The following is an 18,836-nucleotide window of genomic DNA, read 5'->3' on the forward strand; positions in this document are numbered from 1 at the left end:
GGGGGGACCTAGTGAATGACCTGCAGAGAGCTGGGACCAAAGTAACAAAGGCTACCATCAGTAACACACTACGCCGCCAGGGACTCAAATCCTGCAGTGCCACACGTGTCCCCCTGCTTAAGCCAGTACATGTCCAGGCCCGTCTGAAGTTTGCTAGAGAGCATTTGGATGATCCAGAAGAGGATTGGGAGAATGTCATATGGTCAGATGAAACCAAAATAGAACTTTTTAAGAAGCATTTCAAGGTCCTGGAGTGGCCTAGCCAGTCTCCAGATCTCAACCCCATAGAAAATCTGTGGAGGGAGTTGAAAGTCCGTGTTGCCCAGCGACAGCCCCAAAACATCACTGCTCTAGAGGAGATCTGCATGGAGGAATGGGTCAAAATACCAGCAACAGTGTGTGAAAAGCTTGTGAAGACTTACAGAAAACGTTTGACCTCTCTCATTGCCAACAAAGGGTATATAACAAAGTATTGAGATGAACTTTTGTTATTGACCAAATACTTATTTTCCACCATAATTTGCAAATAAATTCTTTAAAAATCAGACAGTGATTTTCTGGATTTTTTTTTTTCTCATTTTGTCTCTCATAGTTGAAGTGTACCTATGATGAAAATTACAGGCCTCTCATCTTTTTAAGTGGGAGAACTTGCACAATTGGTGGCTGACTAAATACTTTTTTCCCCCACTGTATGTCTGGCGTAGGCCAGAGGTACACATCTATGTCATCCGATTCATGACGAGTCTGACTTGAGTCCAAGTCATGTGACTCAAAACCATACCTGTACAATACATGTTCGTTACAATAACACTAAGTTGTATGAGGTCCAAAAAAAAATACATCAACCTTGTATTACTGGGTACATTTTATTTATCATATATACACACATTTATATATATATACACACATCCTTTTTTATTAAGATACAATTAAATGATACATATTGAATGTGATATAATCGATTATAAAACGTTTCTCTCATATGCAGAGAGTCACAAAAGACAAAACTGGGTAAAATCGTGACTATGTAAATTAATTTCCTCTTCTCTTCGTTCACTTCAAGAGCTCATATTTACAGTAACTCAAAAGAAGCCTGGTGAAGAGGTGAATCGAGCCAACATCAAGTTATCTGTCGAGAACAGGATTCAAATCAGGATGCACACATCAATCTAGTCAACAACCCCTCTGTTTACCGTGTTTACCTGCAAGAAAACACAAGAAAGTTTACCTGGTTTATGCAAGTACGTGACCTTCCTAGATTAAAAATGATATTCGGGTAACGGCTGAGACTCAAATAAGAACAAAAGCAGGCCGTCGATTACACAGCCTGGCTGAAAAAGAATTAACTAGACTCATCACTCTGCTGCTCTGAGTTTTAACATACATTATAGTTTCTTACAATCATTTTCAATCGCTTCCACTCAGCCGGTTTTTCACAATAAAAGCCTACCAGGAAGGGGAAGACATTAAATGTGAAATAACAGAGAAGGTAATATTGACTTTTATTGACGGTAACATAAGGTTTTAAAAAAGAGCAAAGGAGGACAGACTGTACTTTGTATGTGAATGCAAACATTGTTTTTTCTGTTAGAAACTCAGAGCCACAGAGAGGAGAGTATGACACAAAGGAGAACCACAACACTCTTCAGCATCATTTAAACACTCCTCAATGTTTGAATGTAACAATGAATCATACAGCTTCATCTCTTAGGTATAGACAGAGTACAGTACATGCTGTCATGGCAGACAGAATGAATAATACAATAAATAAAAAGCTGGCACAAGATTCTGCTGGATCAGAAGGAGGGCCAAATTCAGGGAGCTAAATGAAAACATGTGAGATTAGGAGGGAAGAACTGTTGTAAAAGAGTCAAAGCATTAGTTACAGGTAGTGCTTTATATAATGTCTAGTATATAAATCACATTGTATCAAATTATTACACAAGAGCTGTAGTTAGTAAAAATAGTGTTACTATTGTGCAATCAAATATAACCATCACATAAAGGACATTTCAGTTTGAGAGAACCTGGTTTCTGTAGTCCTGGCAACACTCCATGTCTGTAATAAACAGACGGCACTCTCAAAGATGATATCCGAGATCTGGCAAAATTGAGGCATCGCTAAAAAAAGTGTGACGGGGCAAGAAACAGCAGTCAGTGGACGTAAAACTGAGACCTGAACCTGGCACGTACCCGGGTCTGCAAGACCCGGGTACGCTCTACCTATGCTCGCAAATAAAGACACGCAGAACCCAGAAGAATGGCACAGTTAGAGAGAGAAATGTCTAAAACATTTGAAAACCAAACATGAATCCAACCCAGGCCTGAGGCCTAAAACCTGATCCCCTTGGACCTGGGCCCATGATCAGATGGGTTGTAACCAAGGTTACCAGGTAAGCCAACATATTTGAAAGAGACAACAAAGGTGAGCGGTAATATTATTACCCAAACTTTGTCAAACATCAGGTCTTTCAATGTTTTCCCCGTCATCAGTTGTACAGCCAGTGAAATGACGACGCTTCCTTTCCAAGTTCAGTCTTTGGAGTTCAATGCCACTGCATTGAAAATGGATAAGAGTTAATAACAGAAACGTTATGTTTTGCAGTTCCACCACTTATTTTATGTTTCATCTAATCTTGTAAGCTTCTACTTGTTCATAATGCTACAGAATCACATGTACTTGTTCAGTGTGCTGCAGGGCAGGAACCCCTCAAATACCCAACAATCAGACGAAGTTCCCCAGAGCGTGAAATCCCGGTGCCGGTGCCGATACCAGAACCCTAACCGACTAGGCGCTGTGAAGCACCGAGTTTTCTAAAGTGAAGTCGTACTGAAAGTTAACCAGGTTGTAGTTCATGTCCCGGGACAGCAGCACATCGGGGATGAGGGGGAGCCCCGCCTGCACGGCCAGGACATGGGGGGCCAGAGTGAAAGGGACGTCCCCGAGGAGATCCGAGAGAGCCGAGGCCTCCACCGCCGAAGTCCCTGCTGCTGTGGCTGTGAGAGGAAACGCTGCGGGAGCCGGAGCCGGACAGGAAGACTGTGAGGAAACGGAGACACACAGTTAATGTCAGTGTGCAGAGCTCAGCGGTTCTTTTCAGTGGCTCTTCTTTTTCGAAAAATCAAATATCACAATATTTTTGACCAAATACGTATACGATATTTAAGGTGCTTTCACAAAATATTTACACAATGAGATTTTTAACAATAGTCCAACAGGTTTTGTATTTTTGGGGTATAAAGACAGGGCAGTCTCTCGGGGTAGTTTTGTTCCATTCAGTTATGACTGTACAAGCTTTCTTTGGAATATGATATTCCCTCCTCAGTCATGTTTTAGATGTATTTTGCGTACAGTGCTGCACTAAGATGCACATTCCAACATGCTGTTCCTAATTAGTGCAGTTTGCTGAACAACAAAGCTTCAGTGCCGTCATGAAATGAAAGACTGTTGGTAAATGACAGTAAATTCCCATTCTGTGATACATTGTGGCTGTAAAGAAGCACATGGAAGCAGTTTCCCATGAGTAGACTTTATGTGACATCGTGTTTATCCCACTATTGACTTTGAAGCAGGTGGGCATTGTACTGTGTGTGGAGGAGTCAGCGCTAAGGTGTGGTCCATACCCCTGCTGCCGTGATCGAGACCGCTAACCCTCTGCTGCCTTCCCCTCATCCAAATGACCAGAGGCTGAGAGTTAGCGTGCAGCAATGAGTAAAGACTTAGTCCCCACCGTGGTGTACTGTGGTAGTGGATGTGGTTACAGCGCATGCATTAAACCGCAATGTCCCAGGTTCAGCTTCTGGCCTTTGTTGCATCCCCCCTTCCATTTCTACACTATCCTTTGTGAAAGGCATAAATACAGCGAGAATCTGAAAGAAGCGTACTGAACATGGACCTACACAACATGTCTTCAAAGACACAGCAGCAGGGACTTTAACCCTCTGAACCCTGAAACCCGCTGGCAGGGTGGAAAATCATATTTTCTTTAAACAATCGCTAATACTACACCGTTCATCACAGCCCAAAGCGGTCAAAACGTTCATAATAGTCAGATTTCCATCTTTCCGATGCTCCTCAAACCCATCATGTGTGACGAACGCTTCTGTCCGAAAAACAAACAGAAACTAACCTTAAAATTGTAATATTTCATCAGAAACATTTTATTCTACATGTCATTTAAAAACTCGCCCCGAATTAACCGTTTGAAGTAAACAGATTCTGTAAAAAACATAAAATGATGAGCTGCTCAGCGTAACTAGGGAGCCATGACTGACTCAGCTGAGACCAACAGTCATGTGACAACAATTCAGTGAATCTTTGACTGAACTGCAGGCTGCTGAACACAGAGCAGAGCAGAGAGGAGAGGCTGGAAGTAGTACAATATACATAGTAACTTGCATTATTTTTGCATCTGAGTTCTCTCTACTTCTAGTCATGCTTGTGCTGTTTCCATAGAGGTGCATGACTTTTATATTGCAGTGAAAATCAAAGCTACAGAGGGAAAGGTATGACAGGAGAGGAAAATAACCTGAATCTGCTTGTGTTCAGAGGGAGAGACAATGCTGTAACAGTGAGGGTGGATATGCAAAAAAAAAACTCATGAAGTCTTCTAAATGTTGGGGGTTGCTTGATGAGTTGGACTAATGTGGGGGAAGCTTACACATTCATTCCACTAAATCTTTTCTCGTAGCTTCAGAGAAGAGCGGACCTGAATGTGAAAGACATCCAGAGAGGGAGATTTGAGACGTTGTTTTTGTGCTTTGGCATGTAATTAGAGGCAAATGTGAGACTAAATACAGAGAAGATGTTGTTACAGGAAATGATTATTCCTCTGCAATTAAGTGCCAGAGGTTTCCTTTGGGACTGGAGCACAGAGCGGGTGGAAGGACAGGGTCCCAGATCTAGTTTCTGTAATGATCTGTTTCTATGAAACAAAGCACAAAATAAAGATGCTGCACCTGGAAATGATTCTGATGTTAGCAGTGAGCACACAGTAACTATGTAAACAGCAATCATTCTGTCATAGTTTCCTGCATATCTTTATGAGAGTAAGTAAAAAAACCTTCCATTCCCCTCATTGGTTTAATGTTATTATGTTAAATCCACATCTAGGTGAATGTAAAGACATTTTGCAGGACGATCCAATTAGAAGTCAGAGCTACCCCCATTGTGGTAACCGCCCTGCAGAGCAGCGACTAGGGGTTATTTACTTTACACACTAATGTATTAAATCTTTATTTTCTCTATTAACTGATTAATCATTTTGTCTATAAAAATATAAATAAATAATGAAAAAATGCCCAAAGTGACATTTTCAAATGTCCAACCAACTGTCTAAAACTAAAATACATTAAGTTTCCCCACATTTACCATGAAACCAGCAAAAGCATTTTAGCTCCAAAAAATAACTGAAACGATTAACGATTAACCCAATAACAAAGGAGTCAGTTACTCTTCTGTCGAATGACAGCTCTTTGATTCTTTGAATCAAGTGCTCCATCCATCATGTGATGGTGCCTTTATGTACCGTTCTACCAAGGTGATTGTAACAAACAGGCAGGCAGAACACGGAGAACTGAGGCCGTACAGTGGAGCGTGTTGTGGAACGGGTAACATGTTATCAGGTTAGTGTTCACGCTTCAGAGTCAGCAAGCTTTACACATGAGTTGTTCATATTTGTAATGAGCAGATGAATTCGAATTTTGAAGCATTTTAATATAATTCAAATGAAGTTATGCGGCAGTAACTGATGAATGATTCTATTATGTACCGTCTGTCCTAACGGACTGTGTCCCAGCCGTGCAATACTCATCCTGCTGATTTAATAGCAGGGAGTGGGTGTAAAGAAAGGTGCAGAAGACAGCGTCCTGAACTCAACAATGGGATTCACGAGTGACCATTAGGCCGCCGCGATATGAGGATAATCGTCGACGTGCAGAAACATTGTTCAGTATTGCGATGACCCAAGGTGTGCACATAATCTAAATGAATATAGAGGAAACACCGCACAGCAGCTGTGAAGAACACTTGTTTTATCTGTGTGGGTGTTTTGACCGTGTACGCATTGGAGTGAGGTTCTCAGGGCTTCCTGTTGTACCATGTGATTAAAAGCTAGAGGGATGAGCCACTCACTAACTGTGTGACATCATTGCAGGATGCCATATGGACTGAATGTGTGCACGTGTACACGCACGCAAGGCCAGCTGGTGATGCTCACAGCTACAGGCTTAAAGCTGAATCACTCAGTATACGAAGATGAAAGCTCTGATTCATGAGCTCCACCATGGAGACCTCAACACGCTCACCCTATATGGCTGCACGATGACGTTTGTCGACGGCTGTGCGATGATCATGGTCTGCATCTTGCTCCTCTGCTCCTCAACTGTCTCTCCTGCAGGAGGAATGTGGAAGAAAGTAGGTTATTAACAAGTTATTAACAATACCTATTAAAGGTGCAATGTGTAATTATAAAGAAAAAGGGGGCAGCATTTCCCCTCCACTACCGAGTCCACACAATCTAAATGTACATTCATAGAGACATGAAAAGAAAGCACTTACTAACAGCAGCAGGGCAAGAATACACAACATTCAACCAAACTGAAACTCTGAGAAGATCAATATAACACTGCTATCTTCTACGTTAGCCATCGGTGTGTTTACTGTCACACTACCCAGGGCTGTACGGTCTGTGTCCACTTTGCTAGTTTGTTTATTGGATTAAATCCAAAGTGGCAGAAACAAGAAAAAATGACTCATGTTGTCGTTTCGTCCTCCTTGTCACCAGGAGACAGAGCTGTGGGACATACATTTTCAATTAGCAGAAGTGGACATAGTCACAAGGTAGCCCCGCCCTAAAGCATGCTCCTCTTTATGGTCTATTTGACTCTAAATGGAGCATCATTTACTAAATGAACATCATGCTGTATTGAGGAAGACTTGAAACCATAAACTCATGTTTACAATGTTTACTGAGGTAATAAATCAAGAGAGAAGTAGTAATTTTCTAATAGACTTGCATAGAATGCAGCTTTAAGGCACTTTAGTATTGGCTTCACTTTTCAGAGTTAAAGGTTACCGCCTGGTTAGCAGCTGTAGCAAGTCTCACTAGCACAGCCGGTGAAAACCGGTGACCCAGCTCTCCACCAGACAGCTGTGACTCCCAGCTCAGGGTCCAACCTGTGGAATGGTAGCAACAGACAGTCTGCCGATCTTGTGGCGAGTCAGGGCAGTCCTCTGGTATCAGACCCCAGGGCTGGGGGTTTGCACTGGCTGGATCTGAATTGCTATAGCTAACTGAAGGTCTACCGCTAACTGAATTGATTTACAGTATGTTTTTTCTTAAACACAAAGCAGGTGAATGAGGGGGGTTATTTGTGCTGCTGTACAAAAGCTTTTCCTGATCACAACAATGGAATAAAAATTAGGACTGCTGAGAATGAGCAAACACAAGTACCCTGAGGTGGAGTCTGTGCCTCCAAATCTGAGCAGCTTTTATCCTGTGATTAGGAACTGAGGTTAGCTGCACATTGAGCTGCTGTCACTGAGACGATTAATTAGATCTTCAAGAGGCTGAAACGCTGAGTGAGTGGAGGCACAAAGTAAAAAGGGAACGCTGTGATCCTTCCCTCCCTCTCAAAGGCCAAACTGACTTTGTGCACAGAGTGAAATCCTCCACACTGATGTCATTGTCTCAGCTCCGTGTGCAGCTTCCAGATGGAAGGACGGTGCTTTCCTCAGGGATTCAACGAGCCTCTTTGTGTGCGCATAGATGCCATCTTCAACCATCTGATCTGATCCCACATCAGCAGAGATCGTGTTTCTCACAAACTTCTCTGCAATGTTTACTTATTATCGCTGCATGTTTGGGGTTTTATTCTAACATGAAAACAATGTGTTCACTTCTGTATTTGGTGTACTGTATTACAGTGAAATATTTATTTATTTTTTACCCTGGGTTTATGAATAAATCAATTTATATACAATGCACGTCATGTGGACGTTAATACTTTAACGAATTAAATCTAAAAATCTGCAAATGAATAACCTCATTGTCATTATTTCATCTCAAATCCAATGTGCTGTAATACAAAGACAACACAAGACTTTCCTCTTAAAAGGACCAGTGTGAAGCATTTGGGGGAATTAATTGGAGGAAATGCAATATAATATGAATAACTATGTTTCCTTAAGTGTTTCATCACCTGAAAATAAGAATCGTTGTGTTTTTGGGAGCTTAGAAGGAGCCGTTTATGTCTACATACCTGTCCTCTTCATGGAGTCCACCATGTTTCTACAAAAGCCCAGAAGGGACAAACTAGCTCTAGAGTCTTTCACGTTTTTTTTACTTGAAGGTCAAAATGTGGTAACGTGAGCCACCACGAGATGACACTAAATCCTACACACTGTCCCTTTAAAAGGGAGAGTTGTTGTTGTTTTTTGAAGTTGTATGAGGTACTTCTCCATAGTCATTGTATTAGTACAGTAGATGGAGATTGGAGAAACAGACAGGAGCAAAGCAATGAACTGCTGTGTATGTTAAGTGTACGCTATATTTAGAATGTTTTTGACGGGTAACTGAAATGAAAGTAAAATGTATTTATGCTCTCTAAGAAGCTGCCAGACTCTGTTGATAAGAGTATGGATAAGTTTCATTTACAGTTCAGTTCCCCGTCAGAAGACATTCTAAATATAGCGTACACTTGGTATGATAATTGTTTTTTTTAGGTGTCTAAAATAAATCCACAGCAGTACAATGCTTTGCTCCTGTCTGTTTCTCCAAAGACGATGGAGAAGAACGTCATACAAACACACTAACTATCCTTTAATGGTCCTGGAACATCACGTGGCCACCCGACTGCTTTAAGAGAGACTTGGAAAAAAGCCTGAGCATGTCCTTTAAGTCAAAACAGCAGAAAATCCAATTTAGCAACAACATTCCTATTAACAACTGAAATAATGTTTTACAGAGCAAACAATAAATGATTTTACATATAATAGACCAAACCAATAATCGATTCATTGAGAAATGTCAGCATTCATTTCAAATGAAAATAAGTTATTCGCAGCAGTGCTTTCCATTAGAAGTGCTTTCCATATCATATTAGAACGCCTGACTCTTAATATTCGTAAATCATGTTTGAAGATATATTCGTGTAAACCTTCAAGCTCTATAGGAGCGACTCTTGTCTGACACCACAGATTGTGTTGTTGTTAAGCCTTCAGACTGGTCTCTGTCTGGTAGCACTGACCACCAGCCTCATCCTGCTGGGACTTCCCACAGCTTCGGCTGCCTAACTTAGTGCTGCACCGGTTGTTGAGTCCTGTGTGGGACCGTCAGCTCAGCTTTGGAGAGGATCTCTTCTGCTCAGTTGAAATCCACCAGATAACACAGAAGTGAAGAAAACTTTACATTCAAGGGAAAAAAAGCACACTTGAACACTTTCCCTCCAACTCTGAAGAAACCTCAGCCATTCACCAGGACGCTGCTGGTTGTGAGGCCGTCTATGCTACGAGGAGGTGACTAAATGTTAAGCGGAGCGTGACCTCAGTTGGTTGCATCGATGTGAAACAAACAGCCTGGCTCTGACACTTGTTCTCTGCCAAAAATAACAGGCAGCTCCTGACCATCTGTGTCGGCTCCTCCAGTCAAAGTGACGGCTAGTTAACGGCAAATAACACTGCGTGCTTCTGTGGACTGTTGTGATTTTAGGTAAGAACAGTTAGGAGAATGTAGAATCAGTTTTAACTAACAGGAACTACAAGCTAAATATTATAATAGAAATGATTCTGTACACATTCACTTTCATTGTTACACCATAAAGGCTATTCTGAACAACAGAATAACCGAACTGCCAATCAAATGTTATTTCAGAGGTTGTAATGGTAAAGTCTTATGATAAGTTGTTGTCATGTGACCCAAGCATTGACTTCCTGTCCTCTGATGACAGGTGGGCATGTGATGTAATCTTAAGATCTCCGTACCTTGATGATGAGGACCATGAGATGCATGTAAGGGGACCTTGAGTTAAGATTCTGAAGTCAAACCAGAGACATTTCAGAAAGGAGACGGCCCACTGAGAGTCACGGAGACGTTAGGACACTAGAGCGGCAGGACCAGAGTCTGTTAACTCCAACAGGAGACGTAAACGTGAGCACAGATTATGACATATTCTATCGCTCCATAGTCACCAAAGTAAATATTGGACCCATTTTTTCACAAGCCACTTATCTTCCCAACATTCTGACACTAAAATGCCAACACAAATTTCGGGAGAAAATTAACTTTGTTCCAGACCAGTCTGTCTCAGCCACACACAGTCACACTACTGTCTCCAAGGTCAAGAAAGACGTTCATGCTGAAGAAACATGATTGTAAACAAAGTCACACGCTGAGGAAACAGAGACGATCATGAGATGTGGAGCACAGCAGTGAACCACCACAAACTTCCTGTGCTAATGTTTCCTTTTGTATTCTTCATCTGTAAAGCTCAGCATCTCCACGAGCTCCTAAAACTGTGAATAGAACTGTAGTGTACTACCACATGAAAGTTGACCATCTGAATGATGGTTTATCTCATCTATGAAGCATCACACCTGCAACATTTGATTCAAAACAACTGGAAAAATACATTAGCTGAGCTACATTCACCTTTTCCCAGTGACATAGTTGAAAATAACGTTTGCATCATTAAAGATCTTTGAAGTGACCAGTCACACAGTACATGCTTCCTGGGGAGCAATGAAGAGAATATCAAACTGAACTCCATTCAAAATGATGTCACTTTAACAATGCCCTGGGCAATACATTTCCAGATCATTAGGAGACACTCTTTGAGCAGTAATACATCAAGACACCACTCCTGCTGAGCCAGTGTGGTGCTTTAGATGTATAGCAAATGTTAAGAGACAAATATAATGTTCCATGAACAAACTGTCAATTTGATAGGATATTAGATTGCGTTTCTCACCTATGATAACAAAGCCTCCATCCGCTTCCTTCTCTGTTGACTTCTTTGAGTCTTTCCGGAGTCCAAGGAAGCTGAACATGACTCCCTCTGTTCAAAGGAGACACTAGAGGTTAGACATCGCGATACGTGAGCCGACAGTGTTTGTGTGACCAACACGAAGAGCCATTTTGATTGTTGGGAAGAGATTAGCTAGCTACACTCAAAGCTCAACTGTCGCTGTGATACTACTTTAGTTATAGGTTCTCAACGCCGACATTAAACATTCAGCTAACACTTCCTGGTATATGTTTAGCTGATATATATCGACAACTAACGTTACAGCAAAGGACAGTAATAACGTATTAATTCAAAAACATTAACATAGGTGCGCTGTTTCCATCAACTCAATTAACTGCACGCTAAAGGTTTCCTTTAACAAAACGTGATAGTGACGGTCTTACTGTCGTTGTGTCTTGTTGTCCTCGGGTTCAGAGACGGCAATACATTCAGTTCATGGTTCGCTCGTGTTTTAGTTAGTTCGGTTTACTTCAGCCCGTATCAGCTTAGCATGGCCCCGCTAACTATAGCAAACCACACGCTATAACCTAAGTTAATGAATCTTCCGTCGGTACTGTAACCGTATTATGTTATGACGCTGACGTCACTGACCATAATATGGTCCGTGTTCGTGTATAAACTATAACACTACCTACAGTTCCTACACAAATCATGTTACCGGAAACATGTAGCAGAAGTATTGATCGTTGTTTACGGAAGGAAATGTCAGAGCACACCGGATATGTCGTAATAAATGTTGGAGGCGTTGGATTTCTCTTCCTGCGTTTGCCGTAATTACAAACCCGGCTGCTTTTAAATGTGAATGTAGAAACACCGCCCGCGAGAGCTTCTTTGTGATATAAAGTGTAGAACTAAATATTTCCCGCGCGATACTGCTTTGTACGGAGTTTAGTAACGCCACAAACAGCAAACCCGTAAAGATGGCAGGTATACTGGATGTCCCAAAGCCAAGAATAACGTGCTCTTTGCTGTCGCAGTACATAAGCAGACCGGTCTGCTTCGTTGGGCGCGTGGAAAAGGTCAGTGTTGCTTTAGTGAGGTTTAGTAATAATGTTATTTTAACAGTTGCTGGCATGGATAACGTGGCACGGCTAAATATGAAGCTCTTCTCTCCTGCTGCGCCAGGTTCACCCAACGGGAAAAACGTTCACTGTCGCGGATGGAGAAGGAAAGATCGCAACAGTTGAACTTAACGATCCTGTGAGTAACAACACTTTCTGAATCCGTTCACTGCAATTCATCAAATTTAAGTTATTTGTCTTTGATTCCTTTTCCGCCTAAACTTCTGAACCTTCAACTGATTTTCCAATAACTTAACCCAGACGTCAGAGGCCACATCTGTGATGTCATGGGTCCTCCATGTCCTTCCTTTCTGCCTCATAGTGTGTTAGCAACGATGGAGTGACTGTTGATACGCTGGGTTGTTCATTTAAAAGATTAACTCGTCTAACTAAAGAGGAAATGACGTGATCCAGCTTGTTTTCAATAGACTCTTTAATGGAGCTGGCTCAGGCCAAAAGCTCGATGGATGATGATGCTGGACTTACAGATGTACTTCAACTCCACTTCTTTTCAGTTGTGTGCAGTCGTATGTGTCTAATGTGTAAAACGGAGGAAAATGAGAATAACATGGAAAAGTTTACAGAAAATGGTTCAAATTATTTCCACTTCAACTATCTCCAACATCAGTTTGTGTTAATACGAATAATGAGTACTTTTCCTTCACCATTACTCAAGTTACTTTTTTATCTTTTCCAAATAGAGAAAGTTGTTTTTTTCCCCCAAAATATTTCTTCCACCACTGTATCCTAAAATAATATGCCATTAATACATTACTCTATCCAAAAGGCTAGCTTTATTTTCACTCAACATGGTGTCAATAATGGTATTCTAATCAGTTGTGTTGTTTCCCCAGCTTGAGGAAGGGCTGAGCGGTATTGTGGAGGTCATTGGCATGGTGTCCAACAAAGGAGTTCTGATGGCCAGCACATACAACCTGCTGCGAGAGGACAAGGGCATTCCTTTTGGTAGGTCTGCTTTATTATTTTTACATACGGTGAATAACAGCAGCAGTCATCGGCGGAGGTTTGAAACTGTGTTCTGTCCGCTCATCCCGCAGACTTGGAACTCTACACTGAAGCCCTGAAAGTCATCCATGACTTCCCGCAGCACTACCCTTTTGAAGTGGCTGCAAGTGGATGAGGCTCATCTGAGAGGGTTAGGTCTCTAGAGACCGATGTTTGGTTCATGTGCCCAGTGTTTGTTTTCAGTAGAAATAGATTTGTACAAAGGAGTCCGTAATGTCACGTTCTGTCAATAAATTAAAACCTGTAAAGACCAAATGAAGTGGAAAGTTTTTTTTTTTTTTTTTTTTCAGCATGAAATTCTAAACAAGACACTTGAAATTATCAAAATTTAAAAGATTTAAGTCTCCCTTAAAACAAAAGCAAAGTGCCAAATGAAGACTTCCTGGAATAGTTCCTCCGGTCCACACTGACCATCATGAGATCTGTTAACGTGATGTCGGCGTGCACGTATACATTCTAAAGTTTATCTGAAGCGAGCGTGACTTTTCACAAGATAAACAAATGGAGCAGCTATCTTCCACAGTTGGTCTCTTTCTGTACGTCGATTCCTCTTCGTGCTACTGTTCCTCTGTCATAATACTAATACTACAGTCATAAATACTATATTTGTCGAGCTAAAAAAATCTGTCGGAAGTGTTGAGTTAATAGTTGAGTTTCATTTATTTGTTAGGTGTTAGAGTTTAAATTGTGAAATGCAGTTACTTTCAAAAGTTCAATTCCTTGTCTTGTGAAGACTAATAGGACATTTGTTTCTTTGCAGCTCTTCAAACACGTGTAAATAGAACATGTGAAATAAGAGAAGTGAAAACAATCATCACAATTCTACATTCAGACATGCATACTGTTATAAAGTCCTTAATGGAGTTGTGCTGCTCAGCCCCCCCCCCCCCAAAAAAACCAAAACGGATCACAGCATCATCCTTTTGGTTGTAGCACACTCTGCTGGTTCTGAATGGTCCACACATACAGACCTGCACATTCGTCTTAAAAAGTTCCACTGAAGTGATTTGGTGTTTTACTTACTTAAGTTGGGGGACTTTAGAGAGAGACAGATTTCAAATAAAAGAGTTCAGAATTGATGCTGCAGAGGCCGAGCCCCGCCCTTAAGCATCCCCTGCTTTATGGTCTGTTTGACTCTAAATGGACCATAATGTACTAAATGAACATCATGCTGTATTGAAGACTTGAAACTGGAGATTGAGACCATAAACTCATGTTTACAATGTTTACTGAGGTAATAAATCAAGAGAGAAGTAGTCATTTTCTCATAGACTTGGATACAATCGGAGGAGTCACCCCCTGCTGGCCATTAGAGAGAATGCAGGTGTAAGACACTTCCGTGTTGGCTTCACTTTTCAGAACCGGAGGTTGACTTCTGGTGGTATGTGACCCCACCATTCTCACATGATCTTGTGACATTGCGAGAGTTCAGCTAACGTGCAAGGTCATTTCCAACCCTGACGTTTACAAAATTCAAATTCAGCTGTTATGTTGTAAATTGAATAAAGTAAATTCAACAGAACTACTTGGTTAGGTTTAGTAAAACATCAACATTTGCTTATAATATTACGATTGTTCTGTTAAGTTACAGATGTATTTTTAAATAAAATAAGTGCATTTGTAACATAACGTAAAAATAGAGCAGAGAAAGAAACTACAACTCCCATGAAAACTACAAGGGTGGCAAAGCGGGCACTTTCATCTTTGTAACTTTTCTCTCTATCGCAAAAAGAACATCGTCTGATGTCTTTTTTCCATTTTTTTCTGTACTCCGTTGTATAAAAACCATTAGAGCCTTCGCTCCTCTCTGTCCTCCTGTCATTAGACGGTCTGAGCCGCAACTTCTTCACTCACTCTGGAATCACCGCGTCTTTAAAGCTGCCAACGCAGGCTTTCTGTTCCAAATGTTTAGCCTCATGCCCAAACTGAGATAACCCTAAAGGTTCTTTTAAACTTTAGACGGATCCTTTTGAACTACAGAGTAGGTTATGCAACTGTCAAACAATTCTTCAATGAAACGTTTCTCTTACTGTTGATTATGTATTATCAAATCGGTAATGGCCAAATATGATCTGATCCAGTCAGTGTTGTCTGTATGTTGATACAGTTTGATTCCCTGGAATCCTGTTAAATTTAGAGAAGATAGTTGTGAAAGGTTATGAGATGATTCATGTATCTGCTACACTAATGTTGTTTTTAAATGAATCTTTCTGTAATATTTTCTCAATTAAAACTCAATTACGACTCAACTTGTGACTGGGATTGTGGGTAGACGTCCAATTAAAGGGTCACAAGCCAAAAGATTGGGAACCAATAACCAATAGCTTTAGACTGCTATTTGTGGCTGTTACTAACTTTATCACTATCATGAAACTGCCTGTCAAAATTCCATAACTGTAAAAGTCCATCATTCAAAATTTGAATGAAATACATTTTTTGGCAGGAATACTCTTATTTGCGTTCTTGCCGAGAGTAAGACAAGACTTATGAGAAGATTCAAAGACAAAAAGTTGAAGAAAATAAATTAAATTAAAGGCATAGTAATATCAAGCTACTGTTTGCGTCATATTTTATACACTAATCATAGATTTGTTAATATGAATGTGCAAAATAACTTATGACAGCTGAAGGATAAATGTAGTGTAGAATATTTGCTTCTGAAATATATTGAAAAAGAAACAAATAAGCATAAAACTCAATTTATTTTAGAATTATACTTGATTAAATGTTTTTAGTTATTTTTCCACCACAGTAATTGTGAATTCATTAGGACTGAAACATGTTCCGAACACAATAAAGACCTTTTCATTCATTGATTTGACTCTTAAAGTTGTTGACTAATGGTTGGGGTTTCCTTTGCAATATCTAATTTCGCAATAACTGAACAAATATGTAATGTATGTAATGCCTGCACAAGATGTCAGACAGGACAATCTTACAGATTCATTGGAGCTTGTAATGAATCAGTGTTTATTCTTTCCAGAGCCCTGGGTTTAATGTACCTTGACAGGAGTTTAAATTGTAAGTGTCATCCTTCAGCGGGATGATGAATGCCAACCACTTTGAATTGTGACATAAAATGTGATCAAGGAGGAAACGATCTCTGTGTAATATATATTTATAGCAAACCGATGTATGGATGTGTATATCATTAGCAAAGAGGCGGGGCATCATTCAGCCTGCTGATGGGTGGGAGGGCAGTAGCCTGGAGGAAGCCAGCTGCCACGTTCCAGCAAGTCCAGACACTGCTGGTAATGTTGCATCTGCTCCATCTGCCTCCGTCCACGGACACTATCGCTTCCATCTCGCACACTTTGTCATGGAAACGTCTTCATTTTCTGCCATATCCCTGTCAAACCCTGCACACACATTCATTCGTTAATTTAAAAAAAAAAATTTTTCTTGGTTTACTTTGACTCTAGAAACCTAAAGCGTGTGATCATGATCTGATTCATTTGATAGTGTTTGAGCCTGCATTATATCCAGGTACAAACTATGGTGATAAAAAACTCTAGTGCTGAAACATTCAGTCAATTAAGTGATTAGTCAATCAACAAAAAAACAATTGTCAGTTCAGTTTGCATCACATATACAAATGCCAAACATTTGCTTCTTGCATGTGAGGATTTGCTGTTTTTCTGCCTTTTATATCCTTGTAAAAACGAATTTATTTTAGTTTTACTTAGTTTTCAGAGTGCGTTTGCAAGTTTAGGTTTAGTTTCACAAAACACAGTTGGAGAACTGTGGAGTGGCCACAATGTTTCATGTTTAATCTTCGTACTTTAGTGTCCGATGTGAAGCGATGGCATCTCCTGGATGTCTAGTCCCTTCAATTTCTGTTGTTCAACATCATGGGAGTTGATGGAAATTCATGCTGTCTACTTTATTTTAGTTGTGATGTAAAGTTGCTTTAAAAAAGAAAAAACAAAACTGAAATCAATTTACTTTCATTTTTATTATTTTAAAGGAAATGATTTTTATTAAGTTTCAGTTTATTACAAAATGTTTCACTGCTTTTAGTTTCAGTTTTCAGTTTACTTTACAGCCCTGACTCACCTATGGGCAAATTAGAGTCACCAATGAACCGATTTAACCTGCCGTGCATGTTGTTGGACCCACGGTGACACAGGAAGAACATGCTCCACACAGAAGGGCCCAGAACCTTACAGAACTTTACTGTGAGGCCATGGTGCTTCTCAGTTAAATATATAAAACACTGATTAGCGCAGCTTGAAGTTAGTTAACATTTTTTTTAATTAACCATTTTTATGCAAATGATTTTTCAAAACTGACAAGTATTCATTGTTTTGATTCAGAACTTTGGGCAAGCTTTGGATTTAGTTCTCGGTGGGAAACTAAGCTAAAGTGAAATTCTTTAAATGAGTTAAGAGCTCCTTTGGCAGAATGAGGCACGTTTCATTGCAGGTTTTACAGACTGACACCCCTGACACTGTCAAATAAAATGATCCTCTTGATCCTGTTGGTGGGTCGCCGCTGACTGGACACAGTGCTGACCTTAAGAAATCTATTATGTACCCAATCCATCATCACACTCATATATCAGTGTAGGGCTGAGTCTGTTCGCTTTTGTCCCGCAGTGTCAGTCATCATCATGATAATGTCGACTCCCCTAAAGGTTTGTCACATAAGGCTTTTTTTTTGGAGGGCTTGATGTTTATGGTGTCATTCTGTTCTGCTTGTTAACCGTGACATGACCACAATAACTGTTGGACTGAGCGGTGGATCTTGTAAAACTCACTGCGTTTAACCCATTACCATACTTCCAGAGATTATTAGTTCATATTCTGCATTCCAAGGTGGACACCGTGATTCTTTTTATTCAGTAGTTGCCCCCTGAATGCAGTCCAATGTGAGCCAACATGTCTGAGACAACCTCTGCATATCTATCACATGCCTATCAGGGCCCCTGAGCGGGGCTCCTGGGCCGACCGTATGAACCTGTCAGGCCTGCCAAAGTGCCACAGGGAGCTTTAACAAATGATCCGAAAATGGCAAGTTCATGAAGACTCCATACCTGCAAGCTCCTCATGTAAGCACTCATAGGCTCTAAAACTGTCTTTGTGGCCTGGTGCAGTAGATATATAGCACTGTGTGACTCTTTGAAGTTACATTTAAACAATGCTGCTTTAATCAACCAAAGTCTGTTTAAATTTGTGCCTCAAGAGCAGTGGCTTTTAGCAAGTCTGAGAACTGTGTACTGATCAAACGGCGAGACATTTTATCTCATGAAAGACACAAAACTTGCATATCCAAAAGTAGTTAGCATGTGCCTCATGCAATCCCATTGTTTTTGGGAAGAAAACACATCAAAAGTTCCACTAGTTGATAATCAGCCCAGTCACTAGGAGGCCTTTCTGCAAACCGGGGATGCGTTTAATGTCAGCGTTTCTGCATTCAGTCAGAGCAAGTGACTCTGTTCAACGAGTGACGCATGATTAAAGGGACAGAGAACATCGAGCGACCAGTATTGAAAGTTTAGTGGTATAATAACGAGTAGTGGATGGGTCAAACAAAGACAGGACTGTTACCCAGGAGACCACTGCGTGTGTCCCGTGTGAAACCAAAAGTAAACACTAACTTTACGCTTCTTGTTTGTTATGAAAAGTTACGTAAGGGAGTCCGCTAGGAGCGGTTGTTTTTTATTTATGCTAGTTGCGTTGCTTCTGCTGAGTGAAGCCAATGCGGAAGTGCCTTAAACTTGCA

The 18,836-nt window shown here is 40.6% G+C and overlaps 2 protein-coding genes across 2 annotated transcripts; one reads left to right on the top strand and one right to left on the bottom strand.

Moving 5' to 3' along the window:
- Positions 1-1,485: 1,485 nt before the first annotated feature.
- Positions 1,486-11,733, bottom strand: umad1 (UBAP1-MVB12-associated (UMA) domain containing 1). Its single transcript, XM_076105714.1, has 4 exons — positions 11,409-11,733; positions 10,969-11,055; positions 6,307-6,392; positions 1,486-3,040 (listed from the first exon to the last, which is right to left on the bottom strand). The coding sequence occupies exons 2-4, from the start codon at positions 11,045-11,047 to the stop codon at positions 2,789-2,791; spliced, it is 417 nt and encodes a 138-aa protein (XP_075961829.1). The 5' UTR covers positions 11,048-11,055; positions 11,409-11,733; the 3' UTR covers positions 1,486-2,788.
- A 1-nt stretch (position 11,734) lies between these two features.
- Positions 11,735-13,367, top strand: rpa3 (replication protein A3). The gene is made up of 4 exons (XM_076105716.1): positions 11,735-12,044; positions 12,151-12,225; positions 12,941-13,052; positions 13,145-13,367. Exons 1-4 carry the CDS (start codon positions 11,946-11,948, stop codon positions 13,225-13,227), a joined length of 369 nt encoding a protein of 122 aa, XP_075961831.1. The 5' UTR covers positions 11,735-11,945; the 3' UTR covers positions 13,228-13,367.
- The last annotated feature ends 5,469 nt before the right edge of the window (positions 13,368-18,836 follow it).

This window comes from Anarhichas minor, unplaced genomic scaffold (assembly GCF_050575085.1).
Source record: "Anarhichas minor isolate MPS153535 unplaced genomic scaffold, ASM5057508v1 ptg000033l, whole genome shotgun sequence".
Taxonomy (NCBI): Eukaryota; Metazoa; Chordata; class Actinopteri; order Perciformes; family Anarhichadidae; genus Anarhichas; species Anarhichas minor.